At 48.6% G+C, this 25,423-nt stretch overlaps 8 protein-coding genes across 8 annotated transcripts; 4 read left to right on the top strand and 4 right to left on the bottom strand.

Moving 5' to 3' along the window:
- Positions 1-983: 983 nt before the first annotated feature.
- On the top strand, positions 984-2,131 carry F4807DRAFT_20417 (phosphatidylethanolamine-binding protein). The gene has a single exon (XM_047993840.1). It carries the CDS (start codon positions 1,092-1,094, stop codon positions 1,746-1,748), a length of 657 nt encoding a protein of 218 aa, XP_047859611.1. The 5' UTR covers positions 984-1,091; the 3' UTR covers positions 1,749-2,131.
- F4807DRAFT_20447 (Extradiol ring-cleavage dioxygenase, class III enzyme, subunit B) lies at positions 1,902-3,421 on the bottom strand. Its single transcript, XM_047993844.1, has 4 exons — positions 3,019-3,421; positions 2,896-2,924; positions 2,520-2,806; positions 1,902-2,416 (listed from the first exon to the last, which is right to left on the bottom strand). Exons 1-4 carry the CDS (start codon positions 3,239-3,241, stop codon positions 2,056-2,058), a joined length of 900 nt encoding a protein of 299 aa, XP_047859610.1. The 5' UTR covers positions 3,242-3,421; the 3' UTR covers positions 1,902-2,055.
- A 650-nt stretch (positions 3,422-4,071) lies between these two features.
- Positions 4,072-5,669, top strand: F4807DRAFT_455539 (FAD/NAD(P)-binding domain-containing protein; the record flags this gene model as incomplete). The annotated part of the gene is made up of 3 exons (XM_048000746.1): positions 4,072-4,797; positions 4,863-5,237; positions 5,304-5,669. The coding sequence occupies 3 exons, from the start codon at positions 4,072-4,074 to the stop codon at positions 5,667-5,669; spliced, it is 1,467 nt and encodes a 488-aa protein (XP_047859609.1).
- Positions 5,670-5,845: 176 nt separating this feature from the next.
- F4807DRAFT_455538 (TPT-domain-containing protein) lies at positions 5,846-6,946 on the bottom strand (the record flags this gene model as incomplete). Its single annotated transcript, XM_048000745.1, has 4 exons — positions 5,846-6,015; positions 6,100-6,277; positions 6,342-6,749; positions 6,827-6,946. The coding sequence occupies 4 exons, from the start codon at positions 6,944-6,946 to the stop codon at positions 5,846-5,848; spliced, it is 876 nt and encodes a 291-aa protein (XP_047859608.1).
- A 2,295-nt stretch (positions 6,947-9,241) lies between these two features.
- Positions 9,242-12,191, bottom strand: F4807DRAFT_405848 (uncharacterized protein). The gene is made up of 3 exons (XM_047996246.1): positions 11,579-12,191; positions 11,342-11,506; positions 9,242-11,280 (listed from the first exon to the last, which is right to left on the bottom strand). Exons 1-3 carry the CDS (start codon positions 11,639-11,641, stop codon positions 9,685-9,687), a joined length of 1,824 nt encoding a protein of 607 aa, XP_047859607.1. The 5' UTR covers positions 11,642-12,191; the 3' UTR covers positions 9,242-9,684.
- A 5,520-nt stretch (positions 12,192-17,711) lies between these two features.
- Positions 17,712-19,432, bottom strand: F4807DRAFT_455536 (TPR-like protein; the record flags this gene model as incomplete). Its single annotated transcript, XM_048000744.1, has 2 exons — positions 17,712-19,282; positions 19,336-19,432. 2 exons carry the CDS (start codon positions 19,430-19,432, stop codon positions 17,712-17,714), a joined length of 1,668 nt encoding a protein of 555 aa, XP_047859606.1.
- Positions 19,433-20,261: 829 nt separating this feature from the next.
- On the top strand, positions 20,262-22,734 carry F4807DRAFT_405838 (putative amidoligase enzyme-domain-containing protein). The gene has a single exon (XM_047996245.1). The coding sequence runs from the start codon at positions 20,894-20,896 to the stop codon at positions 22,424-22,426; it is 1,533 nt and encodes a 510-aa protein (XP_047859605.1). The 5' UTR covers positions 20,262-20,893; the 3' UTR covers positions 22,427-22,734.
- A 100-nt stretch (positions 22,735-22,834) lies between these two features.
- F4807DRAFT_405836 (carbohydrate esterase family 3 protein) lies at positions 22,835-24,262 on the top strand. Its single transcript, XM_047996244.1, has 2 exons — positions 22,835-23,203; positions 23,268-24,262. The coding sequence occupies exons 1-2, from the start codon at positions 23,149-23,151 to the stop codon at positions 24,101-24,103; spliced, it is 891 nt and encodes a 296-aa protein (XP_047859604.1). The 5' UTR covers positions 22,835-23,148; the 3' UTR covers positions 24,104-24,262.
- Positions 24,263-25,423: the final 1,161 nt, after the last annotated feature.

Raw genomic sequence — 25,423 nt, 5'->3', positions numbered from 1 at the left:
CAGTCCCTTCGACAAGAGCGGCTCTTTCTCCAGACCACATCGCATTTCTCGCGATCATTCTCGAGGAGTGCGCCGCGGCAAGATGATGCTGTTCCACCACCACCCCCGCCAGCGTCGTCGACGACGTCGCTGGACCAGCTTGAGGCGGCCGGAATGGCCAGTGCAAAGGCTAAGGAAGAAGAAGCTGAGAGGATTCGCATGCAGGACCGATTGATGGACCGAGACACCACAACGGCGCACTGGGCCGAGCGGAAGTTAGTACGAATGGGTACGCCGCCTGTCGGATCGCGACGTAGACGAGCGGCCATCCGTACTTCGGAGAATGTGCCTTTTGATCAGCTACCTTATCAATGCTTCCAAGAGGCGCGGAAGATCTTACAGCAAGATCGTCAGGAAAAGATCCTAGCCCTTGCGAAAGAGGCAGCCAAGATTAAGAAGCTGGAGGAGACACCCGCCGACAAGGTCCCTGGCGGCGAGTACATGAAGAATGTACGATTAACAAGCTTGAGGAAACACTTGGAGAAGCTCAAGATCTTGGCCGATATTAATGATCCTGTCGTGAAGCGGAAATTCGAAGACGGTCTTGGTATGTGCTATTTCTTTTCACATTTGCGAAGTCATATTATTGCCATTTTCCTGGTTATTTTCTACTACTGCGCTGCGAAGAATTAGTTGTGCGTTGAGTCAAAGTGGGCTTGGACGCAGGCCGGGTTTATAATCTAAAATAAGTGGCATCTCTTTCACATACGACCATAGGGCCTGGAATACTCGGGATCCCGTCCGCTCTCCCATAGATAAGCCAGTCATTGCCAGATTAGTAGTTGGGTCGGTGACGACCAGCGAATCCCTGGTGTTGTATGTTTTCTTTTTTGTCATTTTTGCTCCTTGCTCTTATTTAGCCCATGCTCTATCCTCATCGTATTCAATAACATGCTAATAGTTACACAGGCGATTTTGACAAGCCGATTTACCGTTATTATGCTGAACGCAAATGGCGTGGCCTGCCATATCGAATCATCACCCAACGTATTAAGCAGCTTAACATCGTTCCTGATGTACTACCTAAATTTGAACCTATCGTTGACGTCCAGATGTGGTTCCGGCGAATCAAGGTTACCCCTGGTGAGATTTTGGACTCACGGATCACGGAAGTGCCGCCACGCTTGAAGGTCCAAGTCTTTAATCCTGGCGAGCGTCTCGTTTCGGTCGTAGTTATGGACTCGGATGTTCCCAATGTAGAGACAGATTCCTTCGACAGGCGGTGCCATTACCTTTCGGCAAACATACCCATCTCTCCTAATGAGCAATCTTTACCCCTTGGTAAGGCTAATAAGGAGACTCAATTAGCTGTGCCCTGGCTCCCAGCCTTCTCTCAGAAGGGAGCTCCGTACCATCGCCTGTCTGTCTTTATTCTAGAGCAGAAGGCTGGCGAGACTTTGGATATCAACAAACTACGCGAGCTTTACTCCGCTCGAGACGGATTCAGTCTTAAGAGCTACCGGGATAAGTTCAGTCTGACCCCTGTCGGCTTCAATATCTTCCGTACCATTTGGGATGAAGGCACAGCCGGAGTCATGGAGAGAGCCGGCATGCCGGGCGCCGACGTCGAGTTCAAGAACAAGAGAGTTTACTCAATGAAGCCGGAAAAGAAGGCCAGAGGTTGGGAAGCGAAGAGGCAGAAGCCCAAGTACAAGAGCTTATGGAAATACAGCAAGAGAATCCATGGCATCTCAAACCGACGTCGGTAGATGTATTATCCAATATAGTGTATCATATATACATGTACAAAACAAGAAGAATTGTAGATGGAACCGAGATATGTCGAAAGCTTGGTCGTGACGAATTTCAGCACAGCATGACACCTCTTCACAGATAAGTATTCAAACCCCTTAAGTTTAGACTTAATGATCTAGGTCAAAGGAGCTACTAGCCCAATAAGAGCGAGGCAATTATTGAGAGGTTCCTAATACGACCCCCTAAATCCCCAGACTAATACGAGACACAACGACCACATCCAATACTCCAGACCAGCCCTATGCTTATCCCTATCTCAGCCTAACTAAACTTAACATTCAAATACGACATCCCAGGCTCCACCACATCCACCCCCACCGCCTCTCCCACCGCGTCCCCGGCCGCCCCCGCCGCCACCAGCAACGGGGTAAAGTGCTCGACGGTAGGATGGCAGCGGCGGTACTCGGGCAACTGTTCTAGTTCTAGAAGCGCTTTCCTCCGCTCCGAAGCACGCGTTTTCGATACCACGGCCCGGACCGCCGTGTCGAAGGCGCGCGACTCCGCGAGGACCTTTTCGCGCCGGGCTGCGCGGCTGGCGTCCGACGGCGCGGCGCGGATTGAGGCTAGGGAGGGGAAGGAGTGGACGGCCATGCCGGATGCGAGGATTAGGAAGCCTTTGTTCCTGTGGGTTTGGAATGAGGGGTTGGGTTAGTGCTTTGGTAGGGGGAATTGTCAAAAAAAAGGGGGGGAGGGGAGGGAAGGGGGAAGTGATAGGGGGGAATTACCGGAGCGATGCGACGGCCTCGCCGAGGTGGATCTGGCTTTCCAGGTCGTAGCCGTGGAACGTGGAGACCTGGACAACGGGGATGTCGAGCGGATCTTCGGGCGGGAACATGACTTTGAAGGGGACCCAGATACCGTGATCGACGCCGCGCTCGACCCGCTTGGCTTTGATGCCGGATTTGTTCAGGTGTCGCCAGACCTCGGACGCTAGTTCCGGTGCGTCCTCGTGCGGCCAGTCATACTCGTAGACAAAAGGTGCCGAATCGTGGAAGTCGTTGACGAAGTCATGCTATGTTGAAGGTCAAAGAACGATCTAACCGGGTTCATTATGTATGGCCGGCCCGTCAAATCGATACATATTAACTGAGCCCCACTGACCATAATATAAGTCCCTTTCTTCATATTGACTATTGTGACAATGTACCAATAAATTTAGCCATGCATAATCTTATGGTGCTGCCCGACAAGGCAGACTCGAAGGTTGGTTAAGAAGTATCTTACCCTCTATCACCTCCGGCCCGTGGATCTCTCCTGCCTCAAAGTGCCCACTAAAGGTGAGGATGGCCTTTGGCCGGGGTGAAATCCTACGGATCTCCTCTCCAATAACCCGAAGGTTGTCTTGGACGATCCGGTTCTGAGGCGACTCGCTGAACAGGAGACCCACTCCGGCGTGGCCGATAAAGTAAACCGGCAATGGTCGGTCGGTCACGAGGGCGGACGGCATACTGGTGTTTGATTTATATAATCCTTTCTTATGTAGGCAGGTAAGTTAAGAATCAACTTATGCGTAAATCAGTACCGCATTTTGAATCGGTTCCTGCAAGTGGTTGGCGTAGCAAGCAATGAGACGGCGGACATCCATGGCTTGACCAAATAGTATGGATGATATCCGCCTTAATGCCTCCCTACTGCTGCAGTGCATATCGGAAGGCCTACCGAAGTTAGGAGGGGTTGAATGTGCGACCATACATACACATCCGTTACGTGCGGATGGTATAAAATGGCGTCATCGCCGCAATGCGGCATGCTTAGCAGGTAGCTTCTAAGCTGTGGACTTTGCCAGGTCGCCCGTTACTGATGAAATGTTAATACCATCTTGCGGTGACTGAGTCTTGAAAGCTATTACGGGATCCATAGTGGGCGAGCTGCCGACGTTTCATCCCGAGTTCGAAATATGGTATATAACGAGTCCACTTACAAGCCCCATAGAGGGCAAAGAGAGGAGAAGGTAGCAGCAACCTCTCTCCCACGGTGTTCATAATCCCTACTGTAGGTGCCATTCAACACAGCTATCTCATTGGCGTGATCGCGGCAAGTGTCACGCAATGCAGGTCCCTTATCGGTGAGCGAGCTCCGAGGTCTCTTCCTCATGGGAAACACTGCGATCAGTAATCACATAAAAGCCGAGGGCTGCCATATCTCAACTTGCTTCCTCTAAAAGCTTTTGCCTAGCCGCACGGGTAAGTTCTTAGTCAAGGAGGGTCGTTAAGAAGAAAGTTTACTCCTTGATACGGTCACCTCATACCACTTCTTCCTAGACAGACCAAACCTACCATGACAGCCAAAGCGCGTCGCGTAGCCGTAATCGGCGCCGGGCCCGCGGGCGCCATAGCCACCGACGCACTAGCCAAGGAGCAAGCATTCGACACGATCCGGGTGTTCGACCGGCGGCCCGGGATCGGCGGGACCTGGATCTACACTCCGCACCTGCCTCCCGCGATCCCGTCTCTGCCGGACCTGGTATCCGGAAAGGCGGACGTCGCGATCGAGCCGCCCGCGATACTGCCCGCGACCACGCCCGTGTCCGAGGAGGTCAACGGGCACCAGCGCCGGTTCGCGGACACGGCGCTGCACGAGAACTTGCACAGCAACATCATACCCTCTATCATGAGCTACACGCAGGAGCCCTTCCCTGATAAGCTGTCCCCGCGCACGCTGGCGGAGCACGGGCCCGACGCGCCGTTCCGGCATCATGCCGTCATCCGCGAGTGGATCGAGGGTATCTTTTCGCGTGGCGGGTACGAGAAGCTGGTCGAGCTGAACACGACGGTGGAGCGGGCTGAGAAGGTTAATGGGGAGTGGGTGCTGACGCTGAGGAAAGAGGCGCTGGGGAGGAATTATTGGTGGAGGGAGACGTTCGATGCTGTAGTTGTGGCTACGGGTCACTACAATGTACCCTGGTTTCCGAGTATACCGGGTCTCCTGGAATACGATAAGCGATTCCCCGGGAGGATACAGCATAGCAAACACTTCCGCAACTCATCGAAATTTAAGGGAAAGGTGAATGAATTCTTGCCATAATCCCTTTTCTAAGATGATCTCGTGTTTGCTGACAGTCGTCGTAGCGGGTGGTCGTGGTAGGGGGCTCCATATCTGCGCATGAGGTCATCCACGAAATTCTAGACATCGCCCAGACCCCCATCTACGCATCCGTGAGAGGGGAGCCCATCCCAGCTTTCGGATGGGAGCCATTCTTGCATCCAGATATAATCGTCAAAAAAGAAATAAAGCGCCTAGACCCAGAGACTGGACGTATCGATTTTGTTGACGGCTCAACCCTCGACGATGTGGATTACATCGTCTTCGGAACTGGTTACACCTTTAGCGTCCCGTATATCCCACACGTCCAAGAGCGGATCAGGAATGCCTACCGTCGTCTCCCCGGCGTGTATCAACACACATGGGATATAGAAGATCCGACGTTAACTTTTGTCGGAATGGTAAATGCTGCTCACCTATCCCCTCTCGTACCCATTCGTATATCTCCCTCGCTAATGCATCAATAGCTCGGCGGCGGCTTCACCTTCCGTGTATACGAATGGCAAGCCGTCGCAGTCGCGCGGCACCTCGCCGGACGCGCGAACCCGCTTCCCCCTATCCCCGAGCAACTAGAGTGGGAGCGGAAGCGCGTGGCCGAGCGAGGTGGTGGCAAGGACTACTACTCGATTGCGCCCGACTATGGGGTTTACTTCGAATTTTTGAGGGGCATCGCCGGGGAGCCGGCACCGGGTACCACAGGGCGCGTGCTGCCTGCTTTCGACGAAAAGTGGTTGGAAGTCTGGACGGGTATGGTTACCCACAAGATCGAGGGCTTCAAGCGTAAGAGGAGGAGGGCAGAGGAGAGCAGGGGCCGGGTGAGGGCGAAGTTGTGATGGTTGGATAGCAATTAGTGAGATGTCAAAGTGGTCATCCTACCCCTGAATTTTGGAATGGCTTTGTGACTTCTCAAATGAATTGATTATTGATAATGTGACGTTGTTCAGAGCGCTATATAAGCGCTGCATAGAACCTCAACTTTTTATAGAACCCACGCTGTTAGTTTCTGAACTCAATCGTTACCGATCCTCCATATATTGTCTTTCAAGTGTACCCATGAGAGCCAGTCATTAGATATATGGCCAGCTCCCTCTTTCGTCTTATCAATCGACGGATCTTTCCAGTTCCTTTGCCCTCTCTTCACAAATGCGATAACCAGCAGCGCAGTTATGATCGCAGCCGCTATGAGCAATCGCAGTTTCTTGCCTCTGAAGAGCGATTGAATTGTCATCCTTGGGATGATATTTCTCCAAGAACGACACGTACCCTCCCATTTTAGTTCCCAATTTGATTGATAGAGACCCAAGCCAGATAGAGCCAAACTGTAGCCGACGACTTGGATAGGAGTTATGGGGGTGTTCCAGATTTCCACGGCGCTGACTACAAGAAGGATGTTCTTGAAAACGCCCAAAAGTACATAAACCAGAGCGGACATCGATCTAATCTATAATCTATTAATACCCCATTAACGGGCCAACGTAACAAGGAATGGATATTGGTAAACCTACTAAGAGAATGCTAAAGATATTCAATAAGAGCGCCAAGATCGCATTTGATATCAAGATCCAAGGTCCAACTTCAACGACGTGCGTCCACGCAAATGTGCTCCATTCGGAAGTAAGAGATACGAGAAAGTTTGCAATAGCGCAAACCGGAGCATAGTAATAAAGGAGGACAAGAGGAGGCATGTCTAGGCCCTTGCTTGATAAGAGAAACTGTATCATGATGACGCGGAGTGATTCAAATAGAATACCGAGAATCTGGAAGATGGAGCCGAGCCAAGAAAACTGGATCTCGCCGGCGCTGGCCATAGCGACACCGAAGACGATGAGCGTGATATAACCGAGTTTCGACCAGCTTGGGTGTTCGACGCCCCATACATAGCCAACTATGAGAGTAACTATCGGTCCCGTAGCCTATTTGTCTTGTAAGCTACCTAGGTACTAAACAGATCATATAACGTATCCTTGAGGTGCTGTTGATTTATACTGACCTTTAACATCTGTATGAACGCTACACTTAAGTGGAGATAGACCAAATTACTAAATATCATGCTTCCGCTATACAGGAGACCAATAGGAACAATGGTTTTCATGAATAGCGGCACCGTCATCTTGTTTTTATGGCGGCCATCGAGAAAATGTGTCTTCCAGGCGAGCACCTGAGTAAAAAGTGTAGCGATGATCATGTGCCAACATGTTAACAATATGGCTACTCGTCATGATTAGAATTAACCAAGTGTATTAAGCCAAGAAGATAACTTGCGATAATCTAGAGAATATATAGATTAGTCAAAGCCTATGGAGGCTCTAAGTGCTCAGGGGAAAACTCACGGAAGCCAGAATCATCAATTAGCCACTTGTTGAAAAGGATGGTGGCATTTGAAAAGACAACCCAAAACCTGTAGTTTGCCACTGGTTAGAGATCTTGATTAAGTACCTGATATCTAGACAGTCACAAGAAAAAAAAAAAAAAAAAAAAAAGGGAGCTTACGTTGCGTAATAATAACCGTGTACGTTCATGTTTACTACAACGGGTGGCATTTCGGATGCCCGGATAGGTAAAGGCCCGCGAGATATACGTCGTCCGAGTTGAGAAACGAATGTTATTCCACTTGAATTGTTATAAACTCGTATCGTTGGAAGCTATCATAAAGAATGTTACCTGTTTAGAACAGGGATAGCCACTCATAGGTGCTGTAAGCAAAATGTCATTGTCAAAAAAGAGATGAAGGATGTTAGAATGTGAAAGGTTTAGGTCTTGTATCGTAGAACTTTCGGATCCCATATTGCGGATATTTGGATGAGGCTTGAACAGACCGTAGGAAGTAACGACGACGCCAAGTTGGGCTGAGGCGAGGGCGAAGGCGAAGGGCTGACTTGTCATGGTGGTACCTATCCGCGATAGGGCAGCTTCGTTCGAGTTGTGAACCCCTGATATCATTACTATAAACGGTTAGCCAATAGGTCAAGTCCCCTTTCCCACATGGTTATCCACTTAATTGCCCTGTGCACAGGCCATGGTACTGGATCACTATTTCTCAATTGGGTAAAATGGATAAGACTCTGAGACCCGTCCCCGCAATCCTCCTTCGGCGCTATCCTGTGCCGTTTTCGAGAGATATAACTCGTCCTGTACTGCTGTACTAAGGTGAACCTTAAGCTACGAGCATGGATGATATGATACGTATCTAGGTAGATACTGTGATTAAGGGAAACTACGAAGTCATAAGGAACCTAATACTCTTAGGTAGTAGTAGCCTTAGGTGCTCCCCGTAATATTCCAAGTTAGGACAATTGAATCGCAGTTACACTTTTTAAACTCCGGCTTACAGAACAGCATGGAAGTCTGATATCGGGCATAATTTTGATACTATGTACCTATTTGTAAGTTTGCGTACTTCGATAAGTCTCTATTACCATCGACTTTAGAGAGGTTAAGTGATAATATGGCTACTAGGTATGCTTAACCTGAGTGACCCAACATTCAGCTTCAAAGCTAATAATTCGATATAGTCATCATGAGTACCAAAGGTATTGTAATCAGTATAACGAAAGACATCCCCCAAAGTACTCACTAACTAGAGCTATAGCCGAATCACAGATTTGGAAAGGAAGTACGTCAAGTAGTATGTGTTAATAGCTGCTGATAGTCAAGGCTTGAATACTGCCGTACGTAGAATCGGCATATCCATTACGACGTGGGAGCAAGTTACCAATTGTCAAGCCTGTCTCAAGTAATGAATATGATGTTTCCTTCGTTAACGGCATCGTCATCCTCATCCCGCTCAATTTCCTCTAGGGGGCCGAATGCGCCGCCGACATCACTGAAGCATCCCCGGCTATAGAGGGGCCGACACACCGCGTGGCGCATCAATATTCAAGCCTCCGTTCGCGACCAGCGTCTTCCCGTCATGCGAGCGCCAGATTCTCCCCTCACTTGCGCCGATAGCCAGGTCAGATCGAAGCAGTGCGGAGCGACACCGCTCTTGCAGATAGTTTCGTCGCCATCACGAAATACCATGAATCCTGAATCCTGCACCTAGTTAAGTCTGTCAGTAACATCGGAGTCACGAGCTCACCTTTGAATAGCCCAAAAGAGAAATAGTAGCGGTCTAGTAGTCATAAAATCCCCAATCAAGAACTCTCGTCCAACTCACCAAGGTATGGTTCCTGACTTCGCACGCCGATCAGGCTAAAGAAACTTGGTACGAGATGCATCTTGGAGGAGGGGCTACGGTACGACGAGAACGCTAAAACACCTACCCGATACACCGCAATCGAGTTGGGCGACTCGTTGCATATGCAGCCTCCAATATTCCGGGTCAATAGACAAATGAGGTGCCGGCTGAGGGAAACGTCACACCGCAACACAAGAGGGAGAAAAAAAAAGAACACAAAACCGGGAGACGGTACCATGAAATTCGCACATATATAAATGGCGGATGCTATATTCTTTTGATGATGCCCAAGGGTATCACTAGTATTTCGAAACAAACAAAAAAATTTCTAAAATAAGATGGATATCAGACAGAAGATTATGAGTCTCGCAGCTCAGACGTCGTGACAGATTCCTCATTCAACAATTCTCTCCATGAAAAATTTCGTCGTACTGTATTCCAATCCATAAATTCAACTGAACACTTCTTCAATATGCATGGGATTATATCGTGTCCCATAAGTCGGGAATCGTGGCGCCGTGAATTCGACACGTGCGCGATGGTCGTGACGGGTCGTAACAAGCAAAACATGGTGGTATCAAAATACAGAGGGAGGTCAAACTCCCCGGCCGAAGTACCGGTAATCACATCGATGGCCTAAGAATCGAAAGCGCAATAACGCAATGCCCGTCTTATAAGAATCCGCCTTCGTTGGCGCCGAACACGCCAACGCTGCCCCGCCACCGACAGCGTTCGTCTCGGTCGGTCGGTGATAACGCTCCACCTCTCGGACTCAGTGCGCCGGCCCTTGGTGGCGTCGTCTGTTGAGCTCCGTCGATGTCGCTACTTCCTCGGCTGCTGTTGGCGCTGGCATTGGTCTGTACGAGTAACAGGCTACTGGTGCCACTCAATCGCTTCGTGAACTCGTTAAAGCTAAGACGTTTTACATCAGATGTCGAGTGACGTTTCTCGTGGTTTCGTCGGGTCACACCTTCTTCCTGTACCCTACTAGGGATAGCTGACATCTCAAGCGCCGCCGCAGGGATCTGCGGTTGACTACTTGTTCGCTGGGCCGTAGGTCTTAGCCTTGAATGCGCGGTATGCGGTCGGAGGATGGCCGGTCCCGAGTCTTGATTATTGGATACGGTCCTACTACTCGATTGCGACCACTGCGACCTCCCGCTATGACGATTAGCAATGAACTGAAGTGCCTTCTGCGCAGACGGTCCGATCTCATCATTGTCTAGATCCTGTTCAAATGCATCCTCGTCACTATCGTCATCTTCCTCACCAGCACCATTCTCTTCGTCGCTTTCGTCTTCTTCCCAGGTACTCTTCAGTGGTTGTTTCCCCGTTACCGTTGACTTTTCTTTCTCGAAGGCTCTCTGGCGTTCCTCCGCCTGACGCATCAGTGCTTCAAACCGGGCAATGGAGCTGAGCTTTTCCTCTCCTGGAACTTCACGGTCCGAACCAGGAATACACCGCAGCTGAAATGCTCTGTCCAGAATGGTCTCTCGAGGTGCCGGGGGCGAGCCGGAATAGATACTGGGCTGGAATTGGCCAGGCGAAGAGCCAATGCTTTCTCTGGCTCTGATGGGGGAACTCAAGGTAGACGACCGTCCCTGCGCAGATGTCCATCCCTCGATGAATTGATCATGATATTCCCCAACTGTTGTGGCAGGTGACGGGAGGTCGGAAGGGTGGACCGTTGTATAATGCTGCGCTGCGTATGCCGTGGCAACAGGAGCCATCGAACTAGCGTGGGAAGACGAAATATCACTACGGCCGGAACGTATGCTAGCTGACCCCGCGGAAGTATAAGGAACGTTAGCTTCTCGACTAGATCCATACGTATGACTAGACGATTTGGTGGTCATCCTCCTGCGTGTCTTGGAAGAGCTGCCGCTCGACGTGGCGGCATAATCCCGAACTGCAGGAGCGAATGGATTAATGAAGGTTGGCGACGTCGGGCTAATTGGACTTATCGGATGTCGGCCAGGAACCTCGGGCTGTATTATCGATTGTATGTAACGGGACCAATCCTCTAGCGTATAAGTGCGATCATCGCCGAGACGGAACCACAATGTCGTCGGACCCGAATCCTTAGTAGTAGTCAGTCCTGCAGTTCGGCTCGAACGGCGTTTTCGCAACTTGTCAGTGGCTGGATCCGGCGATATCTGAATAGCGAGGGTTGGCAGTACTGGTCCCTGTTTGCGATGGGCGATCATCTGAACCTGTGATTCCGTAATAGACGCTATTGAGTGCTGTTGAACCGGCTCCCAGTCATCCTAGAGTACGTTAGGATTTTCTACGTTAGGCTGAGGGGGATACCACGCGAGGTCCTCTTACCCGAGATTTATATATCGACAAATAGATCGCATCCGATTGTGGCCTCAGTTGCGGCTGCGCCTTCGATGCTCGGCTCCCAGCGTCCTTGATACGAGCAGCAACCTGAGAGAAGCCGGTATTTGACGGGAAAGCATCCCTTTGCGGGCCGATGACGAGATATCGGGGCTAAATGTGAGTTTAGTATATCATATATACAAAGCCTAGATTCGCATCGCAGCGAGGATGGGCTATGATTACCTTCCATACGGCTCTACCAATTATAGTACCCCTATCTGGGGGAACGAGTAGAGTACCCTCCATACTGGATTGCGCCGTTTGTCGTCGTTACGGCGCAGGTTGCGCGATACGTCGGGGTTCTGCCGCGGCTTGGTCTGTACGATCGCGCACAGCAAGCGACAGGTCGGGTACAAAATCGACTTGGTACATTAAGGATTAAGGCAGCATATTGCAAGAAAGCGGATGGCTGAGAAAGGGAAAGACGCTGTCTTTCTCGCACGTTTTGTATTTAGTAGGAGAACCGGAGAAGTCAAACAGCCAAACCCATTAACAAGAAATAGAACAAAAGAAGAGGAAGACTCGGGTCTTCCCGACGACGCTTCTCAAGGCTTTTTACCGAAATCGCACACTCAATTGGCCCGTCGCAAAATTGATTGCAGGATATGGTAGAGCCAACCGGATGGAAGGGGTGGCAAGTTAAAGAATTAGAAGAAAGGTGAGTGAATGGATTAATGGGTGAGTAGCAAGTAGTATGTAAAGTGTAGCATTGCTGACGAGACGAGGCTTGTAGACTGTAGACTGTGTTGCAACAGTTTAGTAGAGGACCGAGGACCCCCTAAGAAATTAATAATTATTTTTAATGCAAGTCATTTGAGTGTGCATTCCTTGTAGAGTCTAGTGAGGTCCATGTAGTGTAATAAATACTATGGTACCAGGTGCCTACAGGTACCGCACCGCCGTGGTACCTAGGTATTGTACATGCCCAGATGTAGCACGAAAATGCGGCAGGGGAGTACGGGAAACTCTGGGTTCAACATTGTCAAGGTTGTCAGGGTCGCCTGGGGGCTTTTCCAGGTACTTTGCACCTTCCAAGATCTGCAAATTACCATACAAATCTAGATGGCTACGTAATTCGTAATTGCCATCTTTTTTGTCTGTTGGGTCATCAAGGGCAATTTATAATAGAGGCATAAATGTAGGTGAGACAGACATAAACTGTAAAGTGATACTACGTACTACTAGTGTAAGTACTTCAGTATACCAGACCACGAGATATGGTGAAGTGAATAAGTCTAACTCAATTGAGTCTTAAGTCCTATACCTAACACTAATTGTACTAATTGCCATGTGATGCTTAGGGAGTAGCGTATTTCAGAGGGGAGTTCAGGCAAAGAATCGAGGAATTATTTCCGGAGCTAGTGGATATGAATGTTATGCGACAATGCTACGAAAGATCATAATTTGCCATAATTTCCTATGCCTTTAATTATTCACATCCCTCTCTTTATTCAAGCGAGACAAAATAATACTATTCGGCATATTACTTAGGCAGTTATACCAACGTTGTATAGACATCCGATCCTGTATGTCTTAGTAACGACAATGGCCCCCAAATCCAATCATTGTCACGTATCCGAACTTCGATCATGGGAATAAGTGGTTTCAGCTAGAGATGAAGGATCCAGGCACAGGGGTATACTCCGCAGAAAGTGGTGTGTTTCGTCCCAAGTCTGCCTAGCGAATGAGTTTAATGCTGTATCCGACAAGCTGGTCACACTTATGAAAAGGCCGCCAGTAACCAGATAATAGCAGCTAGTCTACTGGAGTCATGAGAGACTAAACGTATAGCCCGGAGGTCTATGGAGAATCACTTGCGAATCCAGACGCCACCAGCCCATACTAATTGCTTTTCTAAGGAAAAAAAACCTCCTATGGAAGCATACCCATCTCAAGAAACTCCACTATCTTACCAATCAACCACTTTCTTGGCCGAAGTCAAAGAGTCGTCCAGAAATGCACGTGAATGACAAGCTTGCTCGATACCTATACGAGAACCAAGGCGGAGAGCGAGTGCCTCGATGTTGAACGGCGAAATACGCTCAAGAAGAATAGGTAGCCAACAATTCAAGAATAAAGGGGTACCCGTCCACCGCTAGTTGCAATGAGCATCCACTACAGCAGGTACATCCATACCTACCTACTGTGCTATATACCATCTATGGATACATACCGAATACCTAGTGATGGCCGCATAAGATGCGGCCACCGCACAGCGTACTAAAAGTCAACAAAAGTATTCAATGTCCCTATTAGGGAACACCATAACAACGCGAACATCTCGGCGGTTTCGTCGCCCTCTAGGCGTATACGGAACATTTTGACCCTATTACAGAAGCTGTGAACTACTAGTGCTCTGCACGCTTTGACCCTGATTTGACAACGGACAAGTTTGCCAGTACAGGGGGACGTCATTCTATTGGATAATTTGTCAATCAGCTCTCTGCGACTAGTTTGATGCCCATGTGTTTTGCATGTACATGTTGGTAGGCCAGGTGGATCACTTGACATTACCATCTGTATGTGTATGCAGTAGTGGTGCAGCAAGATTCCAAGCCAGAAGGTGTCCTCAATGGATAGGGTCGGCCGCGGATGTACGCAGTGCAGCGGCTTGGCTAGAAAACCCACTACTGCAGTTTTCTACTATTGTTCTAGAAGCCCACAAGGCCGCGACAAATGAGGATTCAATATTGGCACTTTAGAGCCCGCTCAGGATGGAGTCCAACTATACTAACCGTCTCTCGATACGCAAGCATTGTAATAGGTCGATCGAGTTGATTATAGATGGGACGGAGATAGTTGCATAAAAAAAGCAAAGAGAAGCGATACTTACCTAGACTATTTTAGTCATCTGACGGCGAGTCTGACATGGGAAGATAACCGACGTCTTAGGGGGCGATCCTGGTAAGGATCAGGGGTAAAACCACATCGCGAACGGTTCATTCATCGGAATAGTCCCCGCACTCTCAAAGAGAAAAAAGGGGAAACCCCACTAACGTGCCCGTTGAGATTTAAAGCTTTCTACGTAGGTACCTAGCTTTGTCACCTTTTCGTGGCTTCAACAGCTTTATGCTAAATCGGAGATTCCAGACCAAGCCACAACACTTTATTCCGAAGAATAGGTACATACACAGTCTCAACCATGCGTCCAGGTACCTGGTTGTTGAATAGTATGTGGCTAATGTTGTGTCATGGTAGCCCGAAACCGACTCGTCTTCTTTGTGATAACTGACCAAACTGCGAAGTTCCTAAGTTTCAAGTTACAGGAACAAAAGCGCCATGAAGGTGATTTTCAATTGGCCCCTGCTCGCGTGTTAGAAGCGCAGCCAAGCAATATAGAAGTACAGCAAGTTGGGTCTAGCGAGACCGCGGTCCGACGCTTCATTTTACGAGTACGATAAGGTTTGTGAGATCCCGCGTCTAAATATGACACTGTACGATATAGTGCCTAGGTAGTGATGGCAATGTATGTACTTACGTAGTAGTCGGCCTATTGTAACGTCAACGCCCTGAAAGTGTAAAGTCCCTGGGCATTCCGAGTATAATATCCAACATCCAATACATAGTAGCCCTAGCAATATCAAAGTTGGAGTAACGCCGAAGATTATCTTACTTGTGCCGTCTCACCTCACTTTGGACAGTCAGACAGTTTTAGATATTGCAATTGAGGCTCCTAATATTTCATTCGTTGCTGTGGATGTCCTCCACCTCCGCCTTCGGCCAGTCAAAGACTGGCTCTACACCGATATAGTGGCGATTTAGCGAAGATTTCTGCTCCTTGCATAATAAGGATTATGCATATCAGCACCGAAACCGTCCCGGTCTTCAACTTCTTTTCTGGTGTAGCAAGTCTTACTAGACGACATTTGCAGGGCATAATTAGTCTCAAGTCCCTTCCATAGACGGGGTTTTTTAGTAATGCCGTCCAGCCAAAACCTGCTGGATTTTATATAGAATTGGATACTATTTTTTTCACTGATTCGTCTCCGGTAGACATTTGTTCGTGGATAGGATCACAGTCGGTCATCAAACTGGCTTTTGAGAGCGTCCGAATTCGGCAGGTTGATAGGCATTTGGCATACGTCTAAAATGACCTCTTCCTTCATCCGAAATCCTTTCTGCTTCCTCCATTTTATGCAGTCATGCTGGCGCGCATATTGAATCTACATCGACACGGCTTATGTACAGCTTTGTGAGACAGATCATGATGAGAAAACAAGGGGGTGGTGAAATTGTTGCGGTAAATTCCGCAACAGATTCTCCCTCTTCCAAAAATGCTTGGGAAACTAATGGCTACGTACGGTAACATGCACTATCACCAAGCCCTGGCCATTCTACAAGAAGGGCCTGGAAGTAACTGCAACAACGGGCCGGCCCTTGGTACATGCTGTTCTAGCAAAGAAAAAAAAAAGAATCGGTCAAGAGAAGGGCGAACGAGAACACCGCAATCCGAAGAGCCACCCCACCGCGGACCACACCCGCAAGTCCATATCCCAGGATAGTTGCAAAGACCAACTCCCCACTCCGTTGCATCATCCCCATTGTTCAGAACAATTCTGCGGAGATCGCCGTCAGCGAGGCGGAGAAAACATAGTCCAAATTAACGACGTGATGGTTGGCAATATTCACACGTTCATGATATCCTACTTCAGCCTACTTGGGCGATATTCGCACGAAGAACATGCGAGCGTTGCAGGACACAGATGCTGTGCTGATCGATATCACATCCGGGCCCCTTTTCTCTGACCTGACTGCGACTCTCAACTCTCAACCTCACAAGGTCGCCCCTGAAACCCAAACGGTTGGGTAACATCTGCACCGAAATATTGGATTTGGGTCGACGCAATCACGCAAAAAGGTCGACCCTTTATCTGAGATCCGGCGCTCCCAAGCCAATGTTCTCGCAAGCCTCTCCCTTGCTTAAGTGGTCATCGATGTGACGGTGGCCCACTGCGTCCCAAGGAAACGAGATGTGCAGACCATAGGCTAAAGCCTAAGGAGTAAGGAGTTGGAGGCTAAGAAAACACACCACGTCGCCGCCGAGAAAATTAGGTATGTAGATACGAAGACGAGAAACCGAAGAAAATCCTGAAGCAAATTCGTAAGTAGACGAGTGTTGAACGGCATTCAATAAATAGAATGCAGTCGAGGTCAAGCAGTTGCAATTCTCCGAGTTAATGTCCGTCCGGGCTCGGAGAGGGGTCAGCTCGGGATCGCTCCCCCACGCGGCGAACGGACGACGGGCTCAGCTCAGCCAGCTAAGGGAGATGCCCAACCCCGGCCCTCCACATGGCAGCTGTAATGTATGTGCTACGTACATGCGTAGGTACATAACGTACGTACAGCGAATACACACAGCAGGTAGGTATGTAATTACATTAGGCTAGGCATGTAGGGACCTCCCCATATCCCACTCGAGTAAGGACCGGGACTCCTCTAATTTTGGGATATATTAGGCGTGAGATATTGAGAGCGCGCGAGCGACGCACGATGACCTAATTGCCTTCTTATGTACTACAAATATCACCACACATATAGGGACTTGGCAATTTAGTTCCTCAGAGGAAGCACACCGGCACGCAAACACAACAACTTACTGATCGGCGTCCGCGTAACCCGTTTGTGACGAGGCGTGGAGGATGATGTCGTAAGACCGAACCGTCGAGCGAGCAAAGGCGTCTGTCAATCTTAAATCATCAAATCCCGCCAAAAAATTTATTGCAACCGATTTTAGAGCTGCGTTTCAAGAAAACCGGCAACGGCAATTCGCGTATATACCCTGACCGCTCTTTTGTCTCTCCCCCATATCCGTGATCCGCACTGACTCCCGAACTATCCAGACGGCTGGGGAAGAGGCGCCGAGGTATTATATGTGGGTTAGGGTACGATGGGGCACACAATCCATTTTTTTCTTGGAAAAGGAAAATTCGAGAAAAAGAAAGGGGAACCGGTCTTTGCTTTTGCCCATGCGATGCAGGGCGTTCGGTTTGCTACAGGGCATAATCAAAGCCATGTGCCTCTGAGCACTTTATCAGATCGAGACAAAATAAGCAAATACCTAGGGTCATCTGCAGGTACTTACCTAGGTATGTAGGTATCGTAAGCATTAACAAGTGTTTGGCGATAATTCTAGCTGCTAGGAAGCCAGCTACAATCCCTCCAACATGCATACGAAGAGACATGAGATGCAGTAACATTCATTATTCCCTTCCAAGATATCCCTCTAGCCTACATGTAGGATAGGCCTTAATCATCCCTTTCATTATTCATAAAACGGTTGGGACAACCTCACCACATCATGCCTCTATCATAAGATTTAAGGCAAGAAACCAGCCAGTTCATCCAGCGCCTTGTTCAACAATTCCGTCGCGATGGGGTCCTGGGGGTTTATAGCTAGTGCTTTATGCAGCACCTCAACAGCGACATCGAACTTCCCCTGCTCCATGTATATTAAGCCCTTAGCAGAAAATATACCTGCGTCCTTGCCGCCCTGTCTGAGGACCTCATCGAACTGCTCGAGCGCATCATCGTAGCGCTTAGCGCGGCGGTAGGCATGCGCTAAGTTGGTACGGGCAGAGATCCAGGCATTGGGTTCTGAATCGATTTCCTCAGCGACATCGAGCGCCTTCAAGAACAACGTGGCAGCGTCCTGGGGGCGGTCTTGGTGATAATAGACGACGCCCATCTCGTTGAGTAGCAGCGGATCCGTCTTGCAGAGACCATACGCCGTCTTGAGGAACTCGTCGGCTAACGTCATGTTGTTGAGCGCATGGTTCTGCATCCCCAGGAACACCTGTGGCAAGTGCGTGCCCATGAACAGTCGCGCGGCCGTCGAGTATGCCGATATGGCTTGGTCGTGCTCACCCTCGGCGGCGAAGGTATGCGCGAACCCAATCCAAGCAGGGCCGAAGTGTGGATCCATCATACTAGCTTTACTGAAATAACGTCTGGCTTCTGCAATCTTGTCGATAGAGAAGTAGTAAATACCTACGGCGAGCCACGTACAAGGCTCTTCCGGATGTGAATCGGCAAGGTCGTGTGCGACCAAGAAGAGTACGTTCTTCCTCTTGAGTTCGTACAGGCAAGCTAAGTGTAAGGGATATATGCTGAAGTTGTACTTGTCTTCTTGGAGTACAGATTCAGTGATAGCTAATGCGTCTTTATATTTGCATTGCGTGTAGAGTAAATCCGCTCGAGCAAGCAGCAGGTCCGGGTTCGTAGCAAGATTATAGTGCGTTGATAGACTCTCGCTTGCAGTTGTAAACGCAGTAGGGTTCCGGTACTTAGAAAGCCTAGTAGTGTAGAGCATCCTTGTAAATTCGCCAGCCTCTTGCGAGGATGCCGGGTCTGCGGTGACGGTGATAGCATCGAAATCTAGAGATTCTAAGAACTGCCACTCCTCATCAGGTGACATGAGTGAATTCTTCATTAGCTGCTGGAAAGCTTCAAAACACTGAACGTCGATGCGCACGGCATCTTTGTAACACTCTTTCGCCCGGTCGAATGCATTTTGTTTGGCATAGCAAAGGCCTCTTAGAAAGCACATGGCGGCTTCGAAGCGTCTGTTAGCCGCTTCTTCCTCCGACATTTCACCTCTCCGGTCCTGTGCCTTGGCTGCGCCTCTGCCATGATGTGAAGCAGTACTGCGCGAACTCGTATGCTTGCGCTTAGTTGCTGCGTTAGAGATCAAGTGGGTAGGATTTCGCTCGCCAAGCACAGAGAGCGCCTCCTCAAACCGAGACTGCTTAATAAAGCAGTGAGCTGCTAGATATCGGCAAGATGGATTTCGGCTGATGAGGTCCTGCTTAGACAAGAACGTCTGTGCTCTGGTGTAGTTCCCAGTGGCAAAATGGACTTGTGCAAGCCAAAAGGCATCATTGTCATCATCTATGAGATTTGTTTAGTGTAAGGAGTGACACAGAAATCACACACAAACTCACTGGTCAACGCTAAAAGCTTATCCCCAATAAAAATAGCAGACTCGTATTGTGCCTTATTCAAGGCATCTTGTCGCCACTCGCGAAGAAAGCTCTCCATGTTAATGAGTAGGTTTCAAATATGGGTGTTAAGTTCAATCAAATGAGGCTCCCGAAGCGATTTTCCAAAGCGTTGTGGGTCTGGTATGGCCTGGTATCGTATGGCAGTTAGACGCGTTAGGCTTCGCCGTCGCGAAAAACAAGTACGAAGGCGCCAAATTCCAAAACAGCATACCCCCAGTAGGTATTTCAAAGGCCATGCAGTGGATTCATGAAAATTGAGGCCGTCGAGATTGTTCTCCTTTTTTTCGCCTCTCCCTGCACCTGTTGTTTACATGCGTTGCTATTGAGAAGGTGTTGGAGTTTCAAGTTGTTTGGTTGACGTTCTCACGTGTGACTGCGCGCTAAACACTAAATCTTTAGTCTCAGCCCTAAATGCGCTAAATTTTGTAATCCATGCCCTTGACCGTAGCGCTGGGTAGGGTAAGAGCTCCCTCCATCCATGCACTGCACATAAACCTTATAAGAGCCTCATCGTCTTCAACTAATAATCTAATATGGAAAGTTTATCTTTTCTTTATTGAATATCAAGTTCACGCTATTAACTATATTTCCACCTTTTTGAATTCATACATAGGTAGATAATAACTGAAATCTATCCAGCCACGAGACGGATTCTACTTGTTGACAGTTTACTCACTTAAGACCTAGCAGGCGGTATCCTTCAAACCTCCTTGCCCCACATACTTCAGTGTATCAAAAGCTCGTTCTTCACAGGAAGCTTAAACGGACTACGCAGCGATGTAATTAAGTGATAGAAAAATCACATTTGATGACCGGTCCTAAAATACGATTGGTGTCTTATGGAGAATACGAAGAATCCCTAGACGGGCGTCATTAGCAGAACGACAGCAGTACTCAATCATACTGCATTGAAGGCAATATTGCAAACAATGCCAAACATAATCAAATCTTGACACAATATGCTCCAGGACGAAGAAATGCTTTGGCCGCTCGATCATAACTACATAGCTGGTAAGTTTCCCGAATAATCAGGATCTAGTATTGCCTGTCCTAATGAGTATGTGCTTTGACCACATTCCGCAATATGCCGTCTTGAATCATCGTAAAAATCACAGGTACCAACCTAGTATACGAGTATAAGGAAGGCACAGTATGGAATGTGATTTAAGCCTGCATTGACCATCTTATGGCTTCTGTGTTTCCGTATTTAGTTGCTGGGTTGGGTAATTAGGTACCTAGTAGGTACGTCGGGATGTACGTTTACCTCTGAGTCAATGGCCACTTACCTATCAAGGTGGCTCTTAACTTGAAAGTTAAATCTAAGGAAATACATCCATGGCTGGGAATTACTTTATGTATAACGCGCCTTCCGTTAGAAAATATAAGAACGCAATTCCCACCGAAGAATCATCCTTCTCTCTTTCTTCACCACCGGAGTAACACACCTCCTAGGTAGATCATTCCTCCTACGAATTACTTACTACCTACACCTCCCACAATGGCTGCGTTAACCTTTGGTGTTGAGCTCGAGGCCGCGTACTTCTATACGCGCAAATCGGAAGAGCTTGAGAATGCAGCGGATGATCTACCTCCAATGGTAGATATGACCTATGACGCATGGAAGGAGCGCAACCCGAAAATCCCCAGATGCGAGTACTACAAGAAGTGTGAGAGGGATGATGACATGGCGAGGCTGTTGACCTACGAAATCCACCAATTCGTCGGGGGACTCCCAAAGGACCTCCGTGGTGAGCCGATCCCCCCTACTGGCAACCCCCTGCAGGATTCGTATCGAGGATGGAAGGTTGAAGCCGACCTATCGATCAAGCTGGATGAGGAAGACCACGATGGTCTCGAGTACACCGGCCTAGAGGTCATATCACCGGCCATGTACGCAGCTGAAAATGCTTTCAGGGAAGTCAAGGCCGTTACCGACTGGCTGCGCAAGGCTTTCCGAGCTGCCGTGCCTCCATCCTGTGGCCTTCATGTCCACGTTGGCCAGGGGCCCGCCTTATTTCCCCTAGAAACTCTTCAGAAGCTGGCTGCCGTATGCTGGGCCGGTGATACTCTCTTGCAGCAGATGCATCCCGTATCCCGACGCTTCAACGACCATTGTCTCGGCCCAAGGGTCAAGTCCAACCTCGCAGAAGGAGATAAAGTGGAGAATTATCACACGGCAAACGACGACTTTTCCGTATCTACTATGAAGAAGCTCCTATCGAAATTAGTGGCGTCAAGATGGGAGGCCGGTGCCCGGACATCTGTCACTACCACGACAACTACACCCTCTATCCAGAATGTCATCAACCTAGGTAAAGCTAGACGACTCATGACCAAGGGATTCACCCGTACTCTACCGCGAACAAAGCATGCGGTTATGCCCTCTAAGGAAGAGCGTGACGTTTGCGATAGGCCAATTTATTCGATAAATATCCCTGATGAGCCATTTGAGCTTCGCCAGGGCCACGACATTATGACCGGAACGACTGAGATTTTCCGCTGTCTTAACCTCAACGCCGTCGCGTCTCTCATGAGCAGCACCGCGCGCGGCGCATACAACTTCGAGAACTATTTAGACATCAAGAGGAACGCCAAGGACGGGCCCTATGAGGCTGCAAACAAGACTGTCGAATTTCGGCAGGCAGCGGCTTCGTTGGACGGCCACTGGGTAGCAACATATGCTAGGATCTGTGTTGGAATGACCCGGTTCGCCCAAGACGCCCGGATGCCGGACTTATGGCGGCTAGTCTACGAGTGCCACCTCGCAGAGAAATCACACCATATATACGACGTTCTCGACTTGCTGCTCGACCTGGGCTTACCCACCGAGGCTAAAGTCGTCCAGAATAGACTGCAGAAAGGGGCACACGTCGCGGAAATGCTGAAGCCATTTTTGTCGGGGGCAGATTGTCTGGCGTGCAACCATCTACATGAGTTGATGCAGACCGATAGGCGAAATAACGATTTGCCATTCGAGTTGATAGATCAGTCGAAGTTGCAGGATTACTGGGGTAAATGCGGACAGTGGTGAAGCCCATAGATGGGCATTTGGGAATGGGGTTAGGCGTTATGTACCCATCTGAGACATGCATTGAATTTGGGTGTTCTTGATTTGGTGTTTTGAGCTACTATGAACGGATGGCCGACCATTCGTAAAAGGGGGAGATAGAATGCGAGGATATAGATGACCGTTTCTCGCATTCGTTTCTAGATAGGGGTTGCTGGCGATATTAATAAACTGCGTCTCGTATAAGCTTTCGAATTATAATGTGATGCAGCTCGCAACATGAAACAGATAGCGTTGATGAAGCTGAGATTTTACGACGAACCTGGTTGGTTGATCGACAAGGTGTGTCAGCAAGAGGATTAGTTTCCCGTCCGGCCGCATGCAAGCCGCGCGTAGAGAGCGCCGTCATTGGCGAGATTAGAATATCGACGGCCATCAACACCAAGGTTACTAGTTAGTGCCAAGTCTGCAAGGCATTGCTTGTTTGATGAGTGACGTAGTACAATCCAACAAATCTTGTGCCGTATTTGCCGATTGATTGGAACAGCTGAATAATATCAACCATATTGACGAAGCCGCCCCCTACAAAGGGCTGCGAGTATCGATTTTGAAGGATGATTGATATAACTTCACCTTTTTTCGGTTTCAATCATGTTGTGAACTCTACATGAACTACTCAGAAGTCCGTCGAGCGAGGTTCACAGCATCAGTAGCCGCGCCGTGGTTGGCAGGCTTAGCAGGCTACAATGCTCAGCATTTATAAATTAGCAAGCGTGTCCGCAGTTGCGTTGATCCTCATAGGTAGGTAGGCTATGAAACATAAGGGGTCCAAAATCAATAGGTAAACTAATATCCGATCATATAGCCCTATTCTTTTTCACTCACCCGGTCGACGTCGAGTACCAATGGAATCGTTTCGCCCCAGGCAAAGGCAAAACCGCCCACGATGGAGCTGTGGCTGGCGGTATGCCTCTACGAATCATGTTCATAGGCGCCTCGGTCACACGTGGTGAGGTCTCGACAGGAGATAGGGGATACAGGAAACAGCTGCGCGACAAGCTCACGTCTTTGGGTAATCCAGTGAACTGTGTCGGCTTCAACCGCTTTGGCGACTTTCCCGACAACGATGTCGAGGGTTACGGCGCCGCACGAATTAGACAACTTCGCGACCATGCGGAGCAGGCTGTCCCGTACCTCCAGCCAAATCTTATTCTAGTCCAAGTCGGCACCAGCGACTGTTTTCAAAAAGACGATCCTGTAAACATCCTAACGCGGATGCGCGATCTTGTCGAGTACATGCTAGAGGCCTCACCGAGGGCCACAGTCATCATGTCGACTCTTGTCACCACTCCGGACCCCGAAGTCGAGCCTTGTATGAAGAGTGCGAACGCACAGATCCGCCAAGTAGCAGCCGACTTGATCCGAGAGAAGAAACCAGTCGCGATAGCAGAAATGCATTACGATCAAGGGCTTCCCAATCGACCCAAGCCTGAAGATATCGGAGGCGATCGTATTCATCCTACAGATGAAGGTTATTTCATGATGGGTGATATCTTCATGGAGAAAATCCGTGAGGTCGAAGAAAAGGGTTTCCTGAAGTATCCGGCAAAGAACGGCATCCCCGAGGATGGCGACGCGAGCAGAGAGGTTGAAGACCAGCTGAAGGAGAAGGCAGAAAAAGAGCATCCGTTGAAGCCATAGAACCTGGGCATAGATCTGAATAGACGGAGATGCCGGTTAGTTTCTGAGAGTCACAGTCCAATCTGTTTTTCGTAACACCAAAAAAAAGACATCTATATCAGGTAGGTAATACCGTACAAGGATCCGCAGGAAACAATTAACCGTTAATTAACGGTTAATTTATGGTTCGAAAAAATAAACGTTTGGGAATGAAGAAACCACTGAGAAACCATCTTTTTAAATAAACGTTTATATGCGTTTTTATATTTGACCCAAACTTAAACGTTTGAAGATTCAATCGTTTATTTGAAGCTTGAGATGTACCTGCACGGGAAGGCCACGGGAGCTAACGGGAGTAACGGGAGTAGGTGTAACGTTGGGACCAACAGGTAAACAAGTAAACAGGTCAGGTCAGGTTGAATCTATTCAGGCCAAGGTGGCCTTCTACGTCTACGAAATCTACAATTGCAGTACTGACTGCAATACCTACCTGGCTACGCAGTTGAGCCTCACAAGTAGGTAAGTAGGCACTGCTAGCAAGTCAGTCTTGGAGATCCTGGAGTTCCTGGAGTTCCTGGCGTTCCTGGTGGGACCTAAGTGCCTAGGCAGGCAGGTAGGTAGGTAGGTAGGTAGGTTTTTGAAGACTTCTTCAAAGACTTTGAACCTTGGAGCACTTGAAGTTTTGAAAAAGAAGAAGGCGTGTAAGTAGGTGAGTGGGAGCAAAGTCTTATATAGACTCTAAGGCAAGTAACACAACAAGATCAAAACAGTTAGACTAGAACGATTGGAATGGCTACACACACCTTAGGATCAAAGATCCAAAGTATCGAAATGGCTACACACACCTAGATCAGGAGGTAAACCAGGATAGACCAGGATAGCTAGAATACTAGGACAGTTACACACACCTATTGAAGCTATTCCCAAGTAGAAACGGTTGTCAAAGTCAAACGTTTCAAGATATTTAACAATAGAATGCAAGTAATCGTTTAATTTTATAATCGTTCGGATAAGTAAACGTCAAATTAAGATAAACCATATATTTATGCTTCGGAAAACACAAACCGTAAATTAACGGTTAATTGTTTCCTGCAGGTCCTTGCTAAGTAATTACCTACATAACTGACTAATAATATTAGTCCCAGAGTACGGTACCTATACTTTTTATGCATTATTGTGTAGACTTATGTACATAAAACGGAGCTGGAGGTAAAACGGCAAGTTTGAACGTTACGTTTTAACAAGTCGGCAAGTGTGGCTAATGAGAGGCATATGACTTGAGTGGGGTTAGTCGATCCCAACTCCCATTTAGAATACCTCCAACAGCGCATCCACCTGTAC

Source organism: Annulohypoxylon truncatum (genome assembly GCF_022578515.1).
Source record: "Annulohypoxylon truncatum strain CBS 140777 unplaced genomic scaffold F4807scaffold_1, whole genome shotgun sequence".
NCBI classification, from domain to species: domain Eukaryota; kingdom Fungi; phylum Ascomycota; class Sordariomycetes; order Xylariales; family Hypoxylaceae; genus Annulohypoxylon; species Annulohypoxylon truncatum.
Note: the sequence above shows the minus strand (reverse complement) of the source record. Positions and strands in the feature narration are given on the sequence as shown.

Excerpts from the sequence above, each read along its gene's own strand:
- F4807DRAFT_405848 (XM_047996246.1), bottom strand. The coding sequence starts at position 11,641 with ATGGAGGGTACTCTACTCGTTCCCCCAGATAGGGGTACTATAATTGGT. Across the intron at positions 11,507-11,578 it reads TTGGTAGAGCCGTATGGAAG|CCCCGATATCTCGTCATCGG; the intron begins GTAATCATAGCC and ends ACTCACATTTAG. Across the intron at positions 11,281-11,341 it reads TGTCGATATATAAATCTCGG|GATGACTGGGAGCCGGTTCA; the intron begins GTAAGAGGACCT and ends AACGTACTCTAG.
- F4807DRAFT_405836 (XM_047996244.1), top strand. The coding sequence starts at position 23,149 with ATGCTCAGCATTTATAAATTAGCAAGCGTGTCCGCAGTTGCGTTGATC. Across the intron at positions 23,204-23,267 it reads AGTTGCGTTGATCCTCATAG|CCCTATTCTTTTTCACTCAC; the intron begins GTAGGTAGGCTA and ends CCGATCATATAG.
- F4807DRAFT_405838 (XM_047996245.1), top strand. The coding sequence starts at position 20,894 with ATGGCTGCGTTAACCTTTGGTGTTGAGCTCGAGGCCGCGTACTTCTAT.
- F4807DRAFT_20447 (XM_047993844.1), bottom strand. The coding sequence starts at position 3,241 with ATGCCGTCCGCCCTCGTGACCGACCGACCATTGCCGGTTTACTTTATC. Across the intron at positions 2,925-3,018 it reads CGGGCCGGAGGTGATAGAGG|TCAATATGAAGAAAGGGACT; the intron begins GTAAGATACTTC and ends TTGTCACAATAG. Across the intron at positions 2,807-2,895 it reads AGAAAGGGACTTATATTATG|CATGACTTCGTCAACGACTT; the intron begins GTCAGTGGGGCT and ends CCTTCAACATAG.
- F4807DRAFT_20417 (XM_047993840.1), top strand. The coding sequence starts at position 1,092 with ATGTGGTTCCGGCGAATCAAGGTTACCCCTGGTGAGATTTTGGACTCA.